The 12,989-nt window shown below is 41.9% G+C and overlaps 1 protein-coding gene across 10 annotated transcripts in view; it reads left to right on the top strand.

Annotated features, from left to right (window-relative positions):
* CLASP1 (cytoplasmic linker associated protein 1) overlaps window positions 1-12,989 on the top strand; it is a 159,023-nt gene that overhangs the window by 135,244 nt on the left and 10,790 nt on the right. For 9 of the 10 annotated variants that reach the window (XM_058028126.1, XM_058028125.1, XM_058028122.1 and 6 more), the window contains 4 exons: window positions 1,584-1,734; window positions 2,374-2,620; window positions 3,375-3,565; window positions 5,203-5,331. In XM_058028126.1, coding sequence (XP_057884109.1) covers window positions 1,584-1,734; window positions 2,374-2,620; window positions 3,375-3,565; window positions 5,203-5,331 — 718 coding nt within the window. Of the gene's footprint in view, window positions 1-1,583; window positions 1,735-2,373; window positions 2,621-3,371; window positions 3,566-5,202; window positions 5,332-12,989 lie in introns of all 10 variants that reach the window. The other variant, XM_058028127.1, reaches the window with a different exon arrangement.

Genomic DNA, 12,989 nt, shown 5'->3' with positions numbered 1-12,989 from the left:
GTATATTTTTGAGGTTGTATGAAACAAAGATTTTCCCATTCCTGACTGGTACTTCTAAAGAACCTAAAAACTGCCTTGCCTTCTGTCTGGAAAGCCATCACAGTGCATTACTGTTGTTCAGCTGTCTGAAAAGCCTTAAATACTTCAACTTCTGTAGGTTTATGAACAGCTTTTGTTTCCTGATCTTGGTCTGTTAAATGATTGCTCATTCTCCCTGGTCTGCCAGACACTGTTTGGGGAATTGTTCTTTGGTTTCTTTGCCAAAATACATGGTGCTGATGCTTGTGTGAGTGTAGTGCGAACACGTTGCTTGGGAGCCAGGGATTATGGCTATTTTCAGTGTGTTAATCCCAAAGGATTGCAGCCCATCTTATCCTCTGTCTGAAGTCCCCAAGTTTCTTCCAGAAAAAAAAGCTGTGGTTCTAGATATTTAATTGATATTTAATATCCTGCTTTTGGTTCCATTGAAAATAACAGCTGTCTATGCAGAATTCAGAAGGGATTTTCTTGTTTGTTTGTTTGTTTGGGTTTTTCCCCCACCCACCTCATAGGGAATCTTTCTTTTGTGGAAAAGGAACACAGCTCAGTTCAGCCATCTGCCTCCAAGCCTATCCTGTCATTCTTCCCAAAATGTTATGAAATAGTAATTCACCACTGTAGGGAGCCACTTCTTGCATTTATTGACAAACAACTTGATGTAAATGTCTGATTCAGTCTGTTTGCTTCTGGCTCTACTGAGATCTGAGACTCCGTCAGAAATTGTTGTCTTGCTGGATCTATTAATTTAGTGATTGTCATGCAAACTCAACTTCTCCTAGATAGAGCAAAGCCCTGCCAATAATGCTGTTTTATTTTCTCAAAGATTGTAGGAACTTCTCTTACTCCAGATCTTATAATATCATCTGCCCTTGCATGCAAGGCATTTTATCATGGGACCTAATTTTGGATAACTCCTCAAGGAATCCCAAAACTTTTGGCTCAGAAATTTCTGAGGAACTGATAAACTGCAAGAAGGTGTCAGGTTTAAGTGAGAGAATTCTCAAACTTAGGCCAACTACTAAAATGCTGTTTTTATCAAGGCACTGTGCTAGTGAGTTAAGTTTTAATACTTAATAAATTAAAATGGGCCATATTAGACTAAGGTTTATGTCCAGTTATGTTTTCCTTTCCATTTAAATCTGTCATAGTTTCATATATTGTTAAACTTAAATTTCACTGATTTCATTTCCGCCAGCTGTCACAACCATTTGAGTTCTTAGAGTGATTGAGACTATTTTCCTTTTTAAATTACACCACTGCCACACTGGGGATAGGGTTTTTTGGTTTGCAGAAGGTAGCATACTTACTGAGTGTAAGAAACAGTGGACCTGTTTTCCTTTCACTGACAGCAATGTGTTCTCCTTGTTTTAGCTCCATTTGAGGGGAAGCTCAGACCTGAACTCTGCTTTGATTCCATCCATGTTGTGTTACAAGTCACTGTTAGAAAGGGCACTCCAAACCATATGTCTCCAGCTTGTTTTTGTTGACAGTCAGAAGCGGATTCCAGTTTCATTTGTAACATTTCATATACGTTTGGTCTTTAGTATGCTGGATTATGACACGGAGAACCTAAACTCTGATGAAATCTACAGCTCTCTTCGTGGAGTCACAGAAGCGATTGAGAAATTTAGTTTCCGTAGTCAAGAGGACCTGAATGAGCCAATCAAACGTGATGGAAAGAAGGACTGTGACATTGTAAGTGTTCCGTTGTTTACTCTCCCCCAATAGACGAAATTTTGAAACATTGTGATCCAACCTGTCTGTGGATTGTTCTTGTACAAAATCCAGTTATTCCTGCTGTATTCTTACAGGCGTCTTCTGCTTATTGGTTGTTAATTTCTTATATCTTAATTATGGGGTTTCACTGACTGTTTCCCTTGGCTCCCTTTGAACTCTGGCCTCCTGTGGAATGTGCTCACTGGGCTTCTGTGCAAGTGCCATGAAGGATGGAAACAGTGCTGATGTTCCTCAGCCTCAGCACGGCTCAGTGATGGCTTTTACCTGGAGTGTGTGTAGTCATGTCTGTAATGGGAAATGTTCTTAAAATGTATGGATGGTTTCCCTCACTGCTTAGGACCTGTGCTCATTCCGAGTGCACAGCTCATACAGTATCTTATGGTGCAAGACTGGTTGCAGAAACTATGATTATGAGATATTTTTGAGCAGGTGCAATTGTGTGCAAGAAAGAGGTAGTAATAAAGCTTTACGTAAGTATTATGTATAAATAATACATGTAAATCTGTGCCTTTTCCTGTTGGTGGGTGAACTCCAAAAACGCTACAGTTTCCATAGAATTTTGAACCTCTCTTTTTCCCCTCTGTTCGATTCCCCTAGGTGTCTCGGGATGGTGGCCTTGCTCTCCCTAGTGGCGATGTCCGCGGAAGCGGTGACGTTGTGGAAGGCGGCAGGATGGCTCTGGACAACAAAACCTCCCTGCTGAACACGCAGCCTCCCCGCGCCTTTTCGGGGCCCCGTGCTCGGGAGTACAACCCCTATCCTTATGCTGACACCATTAACACTTACGACAAGACTGCCCTGAAGGAAGCAGTGTTTGATGACGACATGGATCAGCTCCGGGATGGTTTGTATCCGCTCACCTTGTAGCACTGCAGGCAGCTCACTGCCACTCTGTATGCCTTGTGCCCTCAGATACGTGCCTGCCTGTGCATGTGTTGTGTATTACATTGCATCTGAGCCAAAGCTTGGTATGAAATACCCTTTGTTCTCATGTCCCAGCAGAACCGCATCTGTGGATACTGGGAAAAAACTTTATACTGTGGTTTTGATTCTTGTTTGCCTGGGGTTTCCTGTAAACTACTCCCTTAAGCATCCACATGCATCTGTAGGGACACTGCTTTGGGGCCTTCCCCTCTTCATGGCTGAAATGTCTCACTCAACAGCTTGTTGTTATTGAGTGTTTGACTTCATTAAGTGCAGCTACACATCAGCTTTATTCTTTTGCAGTACACTGATGAGTCACTGTGCTTTATTCTAAAGGTCATACATGTGACCATTGGTTTTGGGTGTGTATGTCTGGGAAAAACCACAGCAGTTCTCATCTTGTAGAAGTAATTGTTGGAACTGGAAGAAACCAATTGTCATCTCTTCCTGGTTCATTAGAAGCCACGTGCGGATGCATGAGCCCTGCTGTGAACTCAGGTTAAATTATGGGCTAGTCTGATTCTGTTGCCTCCTTGACTGAGACCACCTGGATGTTGATGCATTTTTGGGGGGCCCTTGTTACATGAACCTTATTCCATAGAGGGTGAGCAGTCTTGGCACCTTTGATCTTTTCCCCATTTCTCCAAATGATTTGCTGCCATTTGTCCTAGAAGTACCCATTGACCATTCGGATTTGGTGGCTGATCTTCTGAAAGAGCTCTCCAACCACAACGAGCGGGTGGAGGAGCGGAAAGGAGCTCTCCTGGAACTGCTGAAGATCACAAGGGAGGATAATCTTGGAGTTTGGGAGGAGCATTTCAAAACCATTCTGCTCTTGCTGCTGGAAACGCTTGGAGACAAAGATGTGAGATGTAGATTTTGTCTTAATTCTCCTGTCTATTGCTTCATCTTGGGTAATAATTCCTACACACCAGTTTAAATGAAACCTGCCACTCATCAGTGATGCTGCACTGCTTATTTTTTCTTTGGAAGGTTAACAGCTCTACTTTTTCACTCTGTTCAGTGATGAGTTTTAAGTTACTCCAAAATGTCCCAGTTTTTCCCCCTCCTTCAAGAGTGTTACTAATAAATAGATAAGAAATTGAAATTAAAATCAGAAAAGAAGTTCTAGTCTAGTAAAAAACTGTCAAGACTTCTGTTATTCTCTTCTGAGTTAGGATGAAGCTACAAGCTCTTAGCTATATTATACCCGTTCCCAGCAAGCAGAATAAAGGCATTCTAGAATAAATTAATTTTTTCCCCTGGGTGGTTTAAAGACCCAGGGCATTAGATCTCATGGGATGAGTCTCTGTCTCTTGTAAAAATGTCATCAAGAGCAAGCTGCTTTTATAGGGGATCTTGTTTTGAAATCTTAAAAAAAACTGTGTTATTATCACAGCTTTATGTTTGGTAGTTGATCAAAGTGGGAATGTACAGGCTAGGATTTTTTCTATTTGGGGATATTTGTTCAGCTTGCAGCACAATGATATTTGGTAAAGGCTCAACACCCCACTGCACCTTCACATCAGAGCCATGCTCCATCTGAGTGTTACAATACTGAGGCTTCAAAGCACTCACAGTTCTTTTTTTTTTTGTTTCATCTGATTCAAAAATCTGTTGTATTTTTTATACTACTTGTAAAATACATATCATGCTCTCAGGAATGTTAATTCTGAAGCAGGGTAGGTTGCTGACATTTCCTTAGTCATTGTTCTTAGTTTAAGCATGAACTGCTGTAGTTTTACTTGTTTAATGATAGCCCCATCACACAAGTATCACAAGGTCTGGTGACTTTGTCTTAAGTACACGTGAATTGTACTACTGTAGGAATTTTGCAGATGAATAGCAAAGCACATGTTTTAAAGGCTGAAGAGGATGAAGTAAAGTACGTATTTGTCTGCTGAAATAATGGCATCTATTTGGAATGGCCACAGGTCAAAAATTTAATGTAAGTTATGAAATTGAAACAGCTGTTACAAATCCCCTCTGCTCATGATCTTTTGATACGAAGGATGAAGACATAGATCACTGTTGACTACAGTAACTTAAGTCCTTGAAAGTAATTTCCATAGGAGTTACAGGACAAGTCAGTTTTACTTCTTTAGTACATGAAAAACAGCTTTGTGGCATGGATGGAGCCCAGTTGGATCTGCCAAGCTGAGCAAAAGAGGAATGGCAAAACATACATGTTCATGTAATGTAGATGTCCTCCTGTGAGTACAAATTTGTACTTCATTGCCAAAAGAAAATGGAATTTAGGAAAGTAGTCATTCTGATTCTTGTATATGTGACAACAGTCATTTTATGTGGCTTTTTGTGCAAGAGCAAGCAAGGAGCCCAGTTCTGAATTTTGTTACATTGACTCCACTGCTCACTCCACTGGAACTGGTGGCTTAGGGAGCCATGCAAATTTCTGATGAGCCATGAGAATTCACTTCAAACTACAATTTTGAGAAGCGACTCTTTCTAACCTTTTTCTAATGTCTGTTTTTCCTGACACAGCATTCAATCAGGGCCCTGGCACTGCGGGTCCTGAGGGAGATCCTGCGGAACCAGCCGGCGCGGTTCAAGAACTACGCGGAGTTGACTATCATGAAAACACTGGAAGCACATAAGGATTCCCACAAGGAGGTGAGTGAACCTTTCAGCTACTGGAAAAGCAACTTGGACCTGCTGAGGGAAGGTAGGACCTGTGAGGCTTAACAGGCAAACGTGTTGAGTCTTCTTGACAGTGGAACAAATGAGTATTAAGTCTCCCAGGTATGAAGAGACAGGATTTTTGCATGCTGAAACAGTGAGGAAAAAAGTGGAGACTGTCAGAGCTATTTATGTAGACTTGGAGCTGTGTGGAGTGGTATTCCACTGTTTGTTAATTTCCCTGGATTTCCCTGCTTATTCTGGGACAGGCTGAGAACTATAGGAAAAAAAAGTGCATGTTTAATTACTTTTTAGAGCATGCTGGGGGCACTGTGCTGCCTCTGTGTGTACAGGTAAGAATAAAATGTACTGGAGAACACAAAGGCTGTGTTAAGCAGAATTGTGTGTGAAAACTGAATGGTGAAATTGGGCTGTGCTAGAAAATTGGGAACTGGTGAGTAACAGGAGAAAATGGACAGAGGCCATACTGCAGTGGCAGAGGAAGAAGCAAAGGGAAGGGTGAATTGCATTTTCTGTTTTGTTAGAGAACTCATGTACAAAACTGAAAGTATTCTGCAGTAAGCTAGAATAAAGGGACATGGTAATATTTTAAGTAGATCAATTCAAATTACATTTAAAGTTAGTGTTTGTAGATTGATTTCCAAGTTGGATCTTCTAATCTACCTCATGCATGTTGGAAGTTTGAACTAAACCTTCTGGAAAGTGCTACCAGATCTTCCCTAGCAGTCTGTGATGGTTTTGTTACCAAAGTCCTTGGTTTGAAATCTAAGGCATTTATTCTTCTCTACAATAGGATTATTCTAAATTAGCAGTTTTAGGCATCTCTGAAGATATTTGGCCATGAAAAGATTATTAAAATAGACCAGACTGCTCCAGAGCATTGGGTGAATGACACAAGATTATTTAACCATGGCAGCAGAAATTGTACGTTTTGAAAATCAAAACAGCCAAACAAAAAACACCCTCAGGGAAAGAAAATAACAGTCTGGATTTCTCTAAAATACAGAAGTAGAATATGTTTAATGCTTTAGTGAATGAGGGCCACCCTACTCTGCCTACCTTCCTCTTCTTGATTTAGAGCCTTTGCACCCGTGTCTTTTTCAGTTCAGAGTAGTGAGAAGCAGTTGTAAATTGATATTCTGATAAAGCAGTCAGACAAAACATTATGTTCTGAAGGAGTGCCTTTTATTGGCAAGTTTTCCTGCTTGCATGCTTCTCAGCTCACCTTGACTCAGTGCCCTTTGTATTTTTTGTCTGAGAATCCTCCAGAACTAACATTTCTAGCGGGACCTTTCCAGATAGTCCCTGGCATTGTTTTTAATGTCCCTCAGAATTCACTGTCCTTGTGGGACTGGTGGGTTTTACAGAAATTAAGACTGATGTTGATAGCACCATGCTTTATGCCTCTGTATTCTTGTGGTGTGGAAAGGTTCTTTAGGATTTGCATGAGGCACCTCAGGTTCTTTAGGATTTGCATGAGGCACCTCCCAGGGAAAAGCAGGGAAAGATAAACCAGGAATGAGAGGTGGGAGTTCTGGCAGTTCTTTATAGAATAACTGAGCTGTGCTGTGCTCAGCAAGTTGCTGCTGTGCTGCACGTAGTGTGGCTTTGATTTGACACGGCTTTCCCAGCAGCTTGACAATGAGACATCAGCAGCTGCAGTGGGACCTTTTTGGGGCAGCTGTCACAGCAGGACACTGCAGGTATATTCTTGTTTTGCCATCTACTGTGTGTGCACAGCTGTATTAAGTGGGGACATTGGTTTTGGATTTTTCTTTCTGTGCATGAGTATTTTCTGATCCCTGTGTAAATGAGGCTCTAGAACCATGGTGCAGCCCAGGAAAGTATCATCTGCCTGTCAGTAGTTTAGCATATCAGCATTCCTGAAGTTAAGAAAGGTACCTGCACTTGAGTATCCACATGAGCTAGGCTAAATATATACCTGGGAATGTGCTCAAAGTGCTTTTACCTGTAGTTGGGACTTGCTGATTCAGTTAAGTCTGTGAAAAATTAACTGAGAGATCATTTGGGCATGGCTCAGTTGGTCAAACTCATAGCCTGGAGCCAGGAGGTCGCAAATTCCCTTCCCTTGGTGGCCCTCCAGCTCAGTCCCTCTGCTGACTTTGTGGCCCTGCTCTCTCCAGGAGGGCAGGAGGAGCTGCCCTTTGTCTGGATCCCACTGAGCAAGAGATTAAATGAGGATTCACCAGTTTGGGAGTGAAGGGCACTTGGAAAGAATAGCTGAAGAGGGAAAGGAGGTGCTGAGCAGTCTGTTCTACAGCTTGCTTTCTCACTATATCAGACCAGTATTAAAGGGAGTGGTTGCACTGTTCTTAAACTACATAAAATCAAATCTTCCTCCAGACTCTAAGAACTATTTCAAGAAAAGCTGGTGTATAATTTATTTGGGAAAGGGTTAATCTTTGTGTCAGTGATGTCCTGATAAGATGACACTCCACTTTATGTTTCTGGGCTGCTTCTGCCTTGTAGCAGAAGACTGAAGTGATCCTTGGTTATGATTAGATAATTTGGTGTCCAACAGGCTGTGTAACTTAGGAGAAAATGTCTGTTTTGAGCAAATTGTATCTGTTTCTAGTTTTTTTACCTGAATTTCCCCTTCAGCACAGGGACTACTAATTGCTGCCAGCTACTGCTCACATTTTCAGTTATATGTGACCCCCAGAGACTCAATCTAAAGTGATCAAGCAAAGGGAATTTGAAGAGGAGCAGAAGTGTTAAGGTTGGGTACTGTCTCCAAGAAGTCATAGTAAGAGGCAGTTCTTTGGAAATCAGGAAGGTTTGTTTGCCTACACAAATTCCAATATTGCTGTTGTTCAGCATCACTAGGAGACATCAAATGTCAAAAACAATATATTCACCAACCAGCAAATATCACCCCCTCCCCCAGCTGAGTGCTGGTATCTAGTTAAAGTTTCTTTTCCTTTTTAAACAAGAAAAGACCTGTGACTTTATTCCAGATTACATAGCTGGAAGTATCAAAACAGTGGTAGCATAGTTGGATATTTTGGGATGCCTGGATAATTGGCTGTTTTTCCAAGGCCAAGCAGAAGTCTTTAGACAGTTGGGTCTTTGCCATGGCTAAAAATCGTCTGCCTTCTGTTGCTGAAGGCAAGGTCTGGGATCAGCAGAGCAGCACAGCTGAGAGCACCACAATTCCCCTCAGGGATATGGGAGAGGAAAAGTTGGTGCATGGAGCTGGAGCTGAGTCACACCTTGTTGTGAGTGCAAATGCAGGAGATTGGCAAAGCACAGACCTCAATAGCAGGTCAAAATTAATGTAACCCTAGGCTACAGACTAGAGGGCTCTGGGTTGGGATTCATGTTTAGTTTGCATTTTTTAACTTTGTCCTGTTTTTATACTGTTTGTAGTACAACAGTCTATTCGGTGCTGTTGGTTTAATGGGGTGATGTGAAGAGTCAAGCCTGCTTCAGTCCTAACTGGGAGCATTTAGGGGGGTTGGCATGTAAATGCCTTTCACTTACTTTAGGAGCATTAGAATGTAATTGAAGTTGTGGATGATATTAAATCTTGTTGATTTTAATCAATCTTTGTTTGTAGTTATTTGGAAGAGAACCATCTTTCTGTTGCCAATTAGTTAATATTAACTCATTTGTTCCAGTGTAGTTACTCACCCATAACTAAGGAGAGATTCTGCTTGCTGACCCCATACTACTGATAATGACATTGCTTCAGATTCATGCCAGCAAAATGAGGATAATTCCTTATTATTGAGTATTTTAAAACAGAAATAGTTTAGTATCTTGGAAATCAGCAGCAGAGTTAGAAATCATAGGATAGCTAATTCCCAGCTTCTGTCTCTGGCACAAATCCTATGGACTTAACTGATGTCTATTTTCTATGTGTAAGGAAAGAATCCTGTGCCATATCTTAGATATCTAATTTCTGTATTTTATGATATAGGAAGTCCATAAGCATAATTGGGATGCTTATTGTTGTACATTCTTTGTTGTAACCCTCTGAAAGAGGGAGAAGAAGAAATCAGTTACCCATTACCTGTTGATAATTTTCATTATCTTGCTGAGGTGCTTTTAGATTGGCCTCTGATATTTATATATTGTAACTGTCTTCTGATGATGGTATGATCTATGTAGGTCTCTGCAAAAAGAAAAGCACTAAATGATCATAGTCTTGAAGATTGTTACTTAGTCTGTGCTGGGAGCTACCAAGTGCTGCAGCTGGGCAGTCACTGATGTTTCATAATATATGTTTATGTGCTTTTTCAGTTTCCCAATACATTTCAAATGTTTAGTGCCCAGGAGAAGCAGTCTAATCTACTTCATCTCTGAATTCTTATAAAAATCACACTGCTTTTCCATCTCACCCATTGCTGAGTCCACTTCCTGCTTTGAAACCAAGTCCATAATTGTTTGTTCCTGTCTGAATTAGACTGTAAAGCCTTCAGGGATGGGAGTTTGCCTGACTAGGTACTGGTAAACCTCCTTCCCCTCCAGCTCAGATTATACAGGCTTTAAGTAACCACCTCTAGATGGCAAAAATTGGCTCAAAAGCCCAGCCACATGTCTTGTAAGCCTGAAAGAAAGCAAAACCTTGTTCTTCTGCTTAATAAACTTCTCTGGTGCTGCTTGTTTCACAGTGGTGTACAAAGCCTCTAACCTTTCAGTGAGGCTTTGCCTGCACTGCCTCATCCTCTATAACCTTCTGCAGAGACACTGGAACTAGCAATCATGGCAGAGTTCTCCCAAAGTACTTCCCAAAGGAGCTTGAGTTCCTGTGGGAAGCTCTCATCCAGGTGCCACAGGTGCTGCTTTGCTGAGATCCTACATGTTACACTGATGCCCTGTGTAGCCTATGAACCTGGCATGCTTTAGGGGAGTCAGGACATTTTCCTTTACCTATTTTCCAGTACTTTGTGTCTCTTTAAAGCAGAAATTAAACTATTCAAAACTCGTAAGCTGATTGCTGCAGCTGTCAGGCAGCAAGCAACATGTTAATGCATGAAGTGTAGTAGCCGAGCAGAAGAAATTGAGTGGAAGAGAATGGAGTCTGAGCTCTGTCTTAAGTGAATAGGATCCTGTGGCTGCAGTGCTCTGTTAACCAGGTAAACCAGTGGGAATTGTCATCCAAAGTTTGTCCAGCAAATGTTGTGATTTGATGATTCCAGTGTGCTTTTCTGTTTGAAGAGAAGGCTCTGTGACAGGTCACGGTTTTGATCACACTAATGCTGCACATCAGCATATCCCCTCACACTGAAATCAGGAAGCAATTCCCATGCATATTCCTGGGCCTGCCTGACAAGAAGTTTGCTCCTTGGTAGCATTAAGGAAGATATTGGTGATGAATAGCTTTCTGTATGCTGTACCTCACTGGCTTTGTGCATGTGAATATGGCTCCTTCCCTAAAGCAAGCTGGGTGGAAGTATAAAAACTTCTCTTTCACGAGACTCACTAGAAAGGTCTCAGTGTATCACAGATGTCTTTCAAGGAACCCTCCAGCACACAGAGCTTTTGTTATGCCTGCAAAAGTCAGGCTGAATCTAGTCTCCAGTGTGTAGAGCATAAGGTAAGCCTTTAGAAAGGAGAAAAACCTGCTGCTTTAAGGCCAAGAGCTATCTCTTAGATCTGCATTCCAGGGCTACGTGCCCCGTGTTGGACGATTTCAAACTATCCAGTTCAAGCCATGGTTTGCTCTAAGCTTTTACTGGGAGGTAAAATCATGTTTGTGGCATACCTTACATACAGCTTAGTGTCTGCTTTTAAAGAACTGCAGGCTCTCTGTAGTCTTGCACATCTTGCTTCACAGCCACCCTTTTGAACCTGCTGCTTCCAGCTGCTGTCATCATTTGATGGCTTTTCTACTTTTACTTTGTATCTCTGAGATTCCGAAGAATAATTATATTAGGTCAGACAAAAATCTTGCTTCACTTGATACCCTCCCTGACTCACTAGCAAGAAGCAGGCATACAGTGATGCTTCCCTGTGGATATTCTTCCCCCTTCCAGCTGTCTTAAAGCCTTTCCGTGTGAATGGTTCTGCCTTGCTTCCCTGTGTGGGTTGGATTTTTTTTCCCTTTGGTTAACTTGTCTAACTTCTAATCCTCTTGTGACAGCAAGCTCTCCAGTCTGAGCACGTAGCAAACAACACCCTTTCATTTTCTTAGGCTAAAGGGTAGATTACATAGACACTACTTATTGTGGTGTCACTGTTAGTACAAGCCTTTCCTGTCACTTCCCAATGTGTATCTGTTGGTCTTGCCTTCAAAGCTGGGAGGAAGACCTGTTCCTTGATCCTGTTTATTCATTTCTCCCACTCCTTTTAAGGTTGTTTCACTCTGCTGGTCAAGTTAAAGCCGTGATTAAAAATGACATTTGATTTTTTGATGCTGTAAGGTATGTCCAATTTGCAAGACACAAGGGGTGTGCCTCATGGCAAAATGTCTTTGCTAAACTCTGTCACAATTGCATGTTCTTGTTGCCAAATGACCTGGCAGGTTGTACCCTTAGATAATGCACTTTCCTGTTTGGGAGTGCTGCTGATTTCTCTGGCAGTGCCAGGTGAGCAGAACTCTGAGCCAGTTGGGTGAATACTGAGAGCCCCACATGGGATGCAGTCTCTCTGGGTGGCTGAGTGTTCTGTTTTGCCAAAGCCAGCAGGAAGGACAGGGCTGGTACTTGCATTGCAAAATGGTGGCATTTGGCTTCCTGTGCCAGCAGGGATGAGTTTTTCCCTTTGGCTCACTGTCAGCTGGTATTGCCCTACCCCTTCCTAAGCCCTGTCACCTGCTGGTGCTTCCCCAGGGAGCCAGGGGCTGTTACCTGCAAAGGCTCTCATCCAAACAAGCATGTTAGCACATGCTGGAATGCTGTTGATGTCAGTGAGACCTGAGCATGTTATTAAAGTTAATCACAGCTCAGGGAGTTTGCTGAAGTGTGGCTGAGATGCAGGCATTGTCTGCCAGATGTGCTCATGGGAGGCTTGCAAGTCTCCCTGGTGTTGTCACATTTACAAGCTCCTGTCGTGCTGGATATGTGTAATGCATCCTCCTGTGTTTGGGGGGAAGGGATGTGAAACAGCCAGCCACTGCCTAAATGTAGCCACATCCATGCTAGAACTGGGCAGCAGTGCTGAAAGTAGGACTGTCAAGGGTATAAATAATTTCTGTACCTTCACAACTTTCCTTACTCACCTTTTGATGGGCAAAATGTGTGTGACCTTTGTTGCTGTTGAACTCTCGCTTATTTTGTTAAAAATTCACTGTATTTTAATGCTCCTTGTGCTTGGGATTGGTTAATGGGCTTTTTGTCTCATGGACTTGCTTCATACCTTCAACTTAATAGACATAGTATAGTGTGTGCAAACAGGATATCGAGCTGAAACCCAGATAGAATATTCATTAAATTTTTCACCTACTGCTTTTTTTAATGGTAGTGTGTTTGAGATCAGAGTCTAGCCATAGGTTTATACTAAAATATTGTTGTTTTTTTTTATCAAGTAGGATTCCAAGAGAATATAAGGTTTAATTTTTTTTTTACAATTTTCTTTTAGCATGTTGTGATATATGTGCCAGCTTTTCTTTCTGAGAGTGTCTGAAAACACCCTCCCAGCAGTGTTTGACATTGCTGCAGAACAAA

The sequence above is a fragment of the Melospiza georgiana genome, chromosome 7 (genome assembly GCF_028018845.1).
Source record: "Melospiza georgiana isolate bMelGeo1 chromosome 7, bMelGeo1.pri, whole genome shotgun sequence".
NCBI lineage: Eukaryota > Metazoa > Chordata > Aves > Passeriformes > Passerellidae > Melospiza > Melospiza georgiana.
This window is presented reverse-complemented; position numbering and strand designations above follow the sequence as displayed.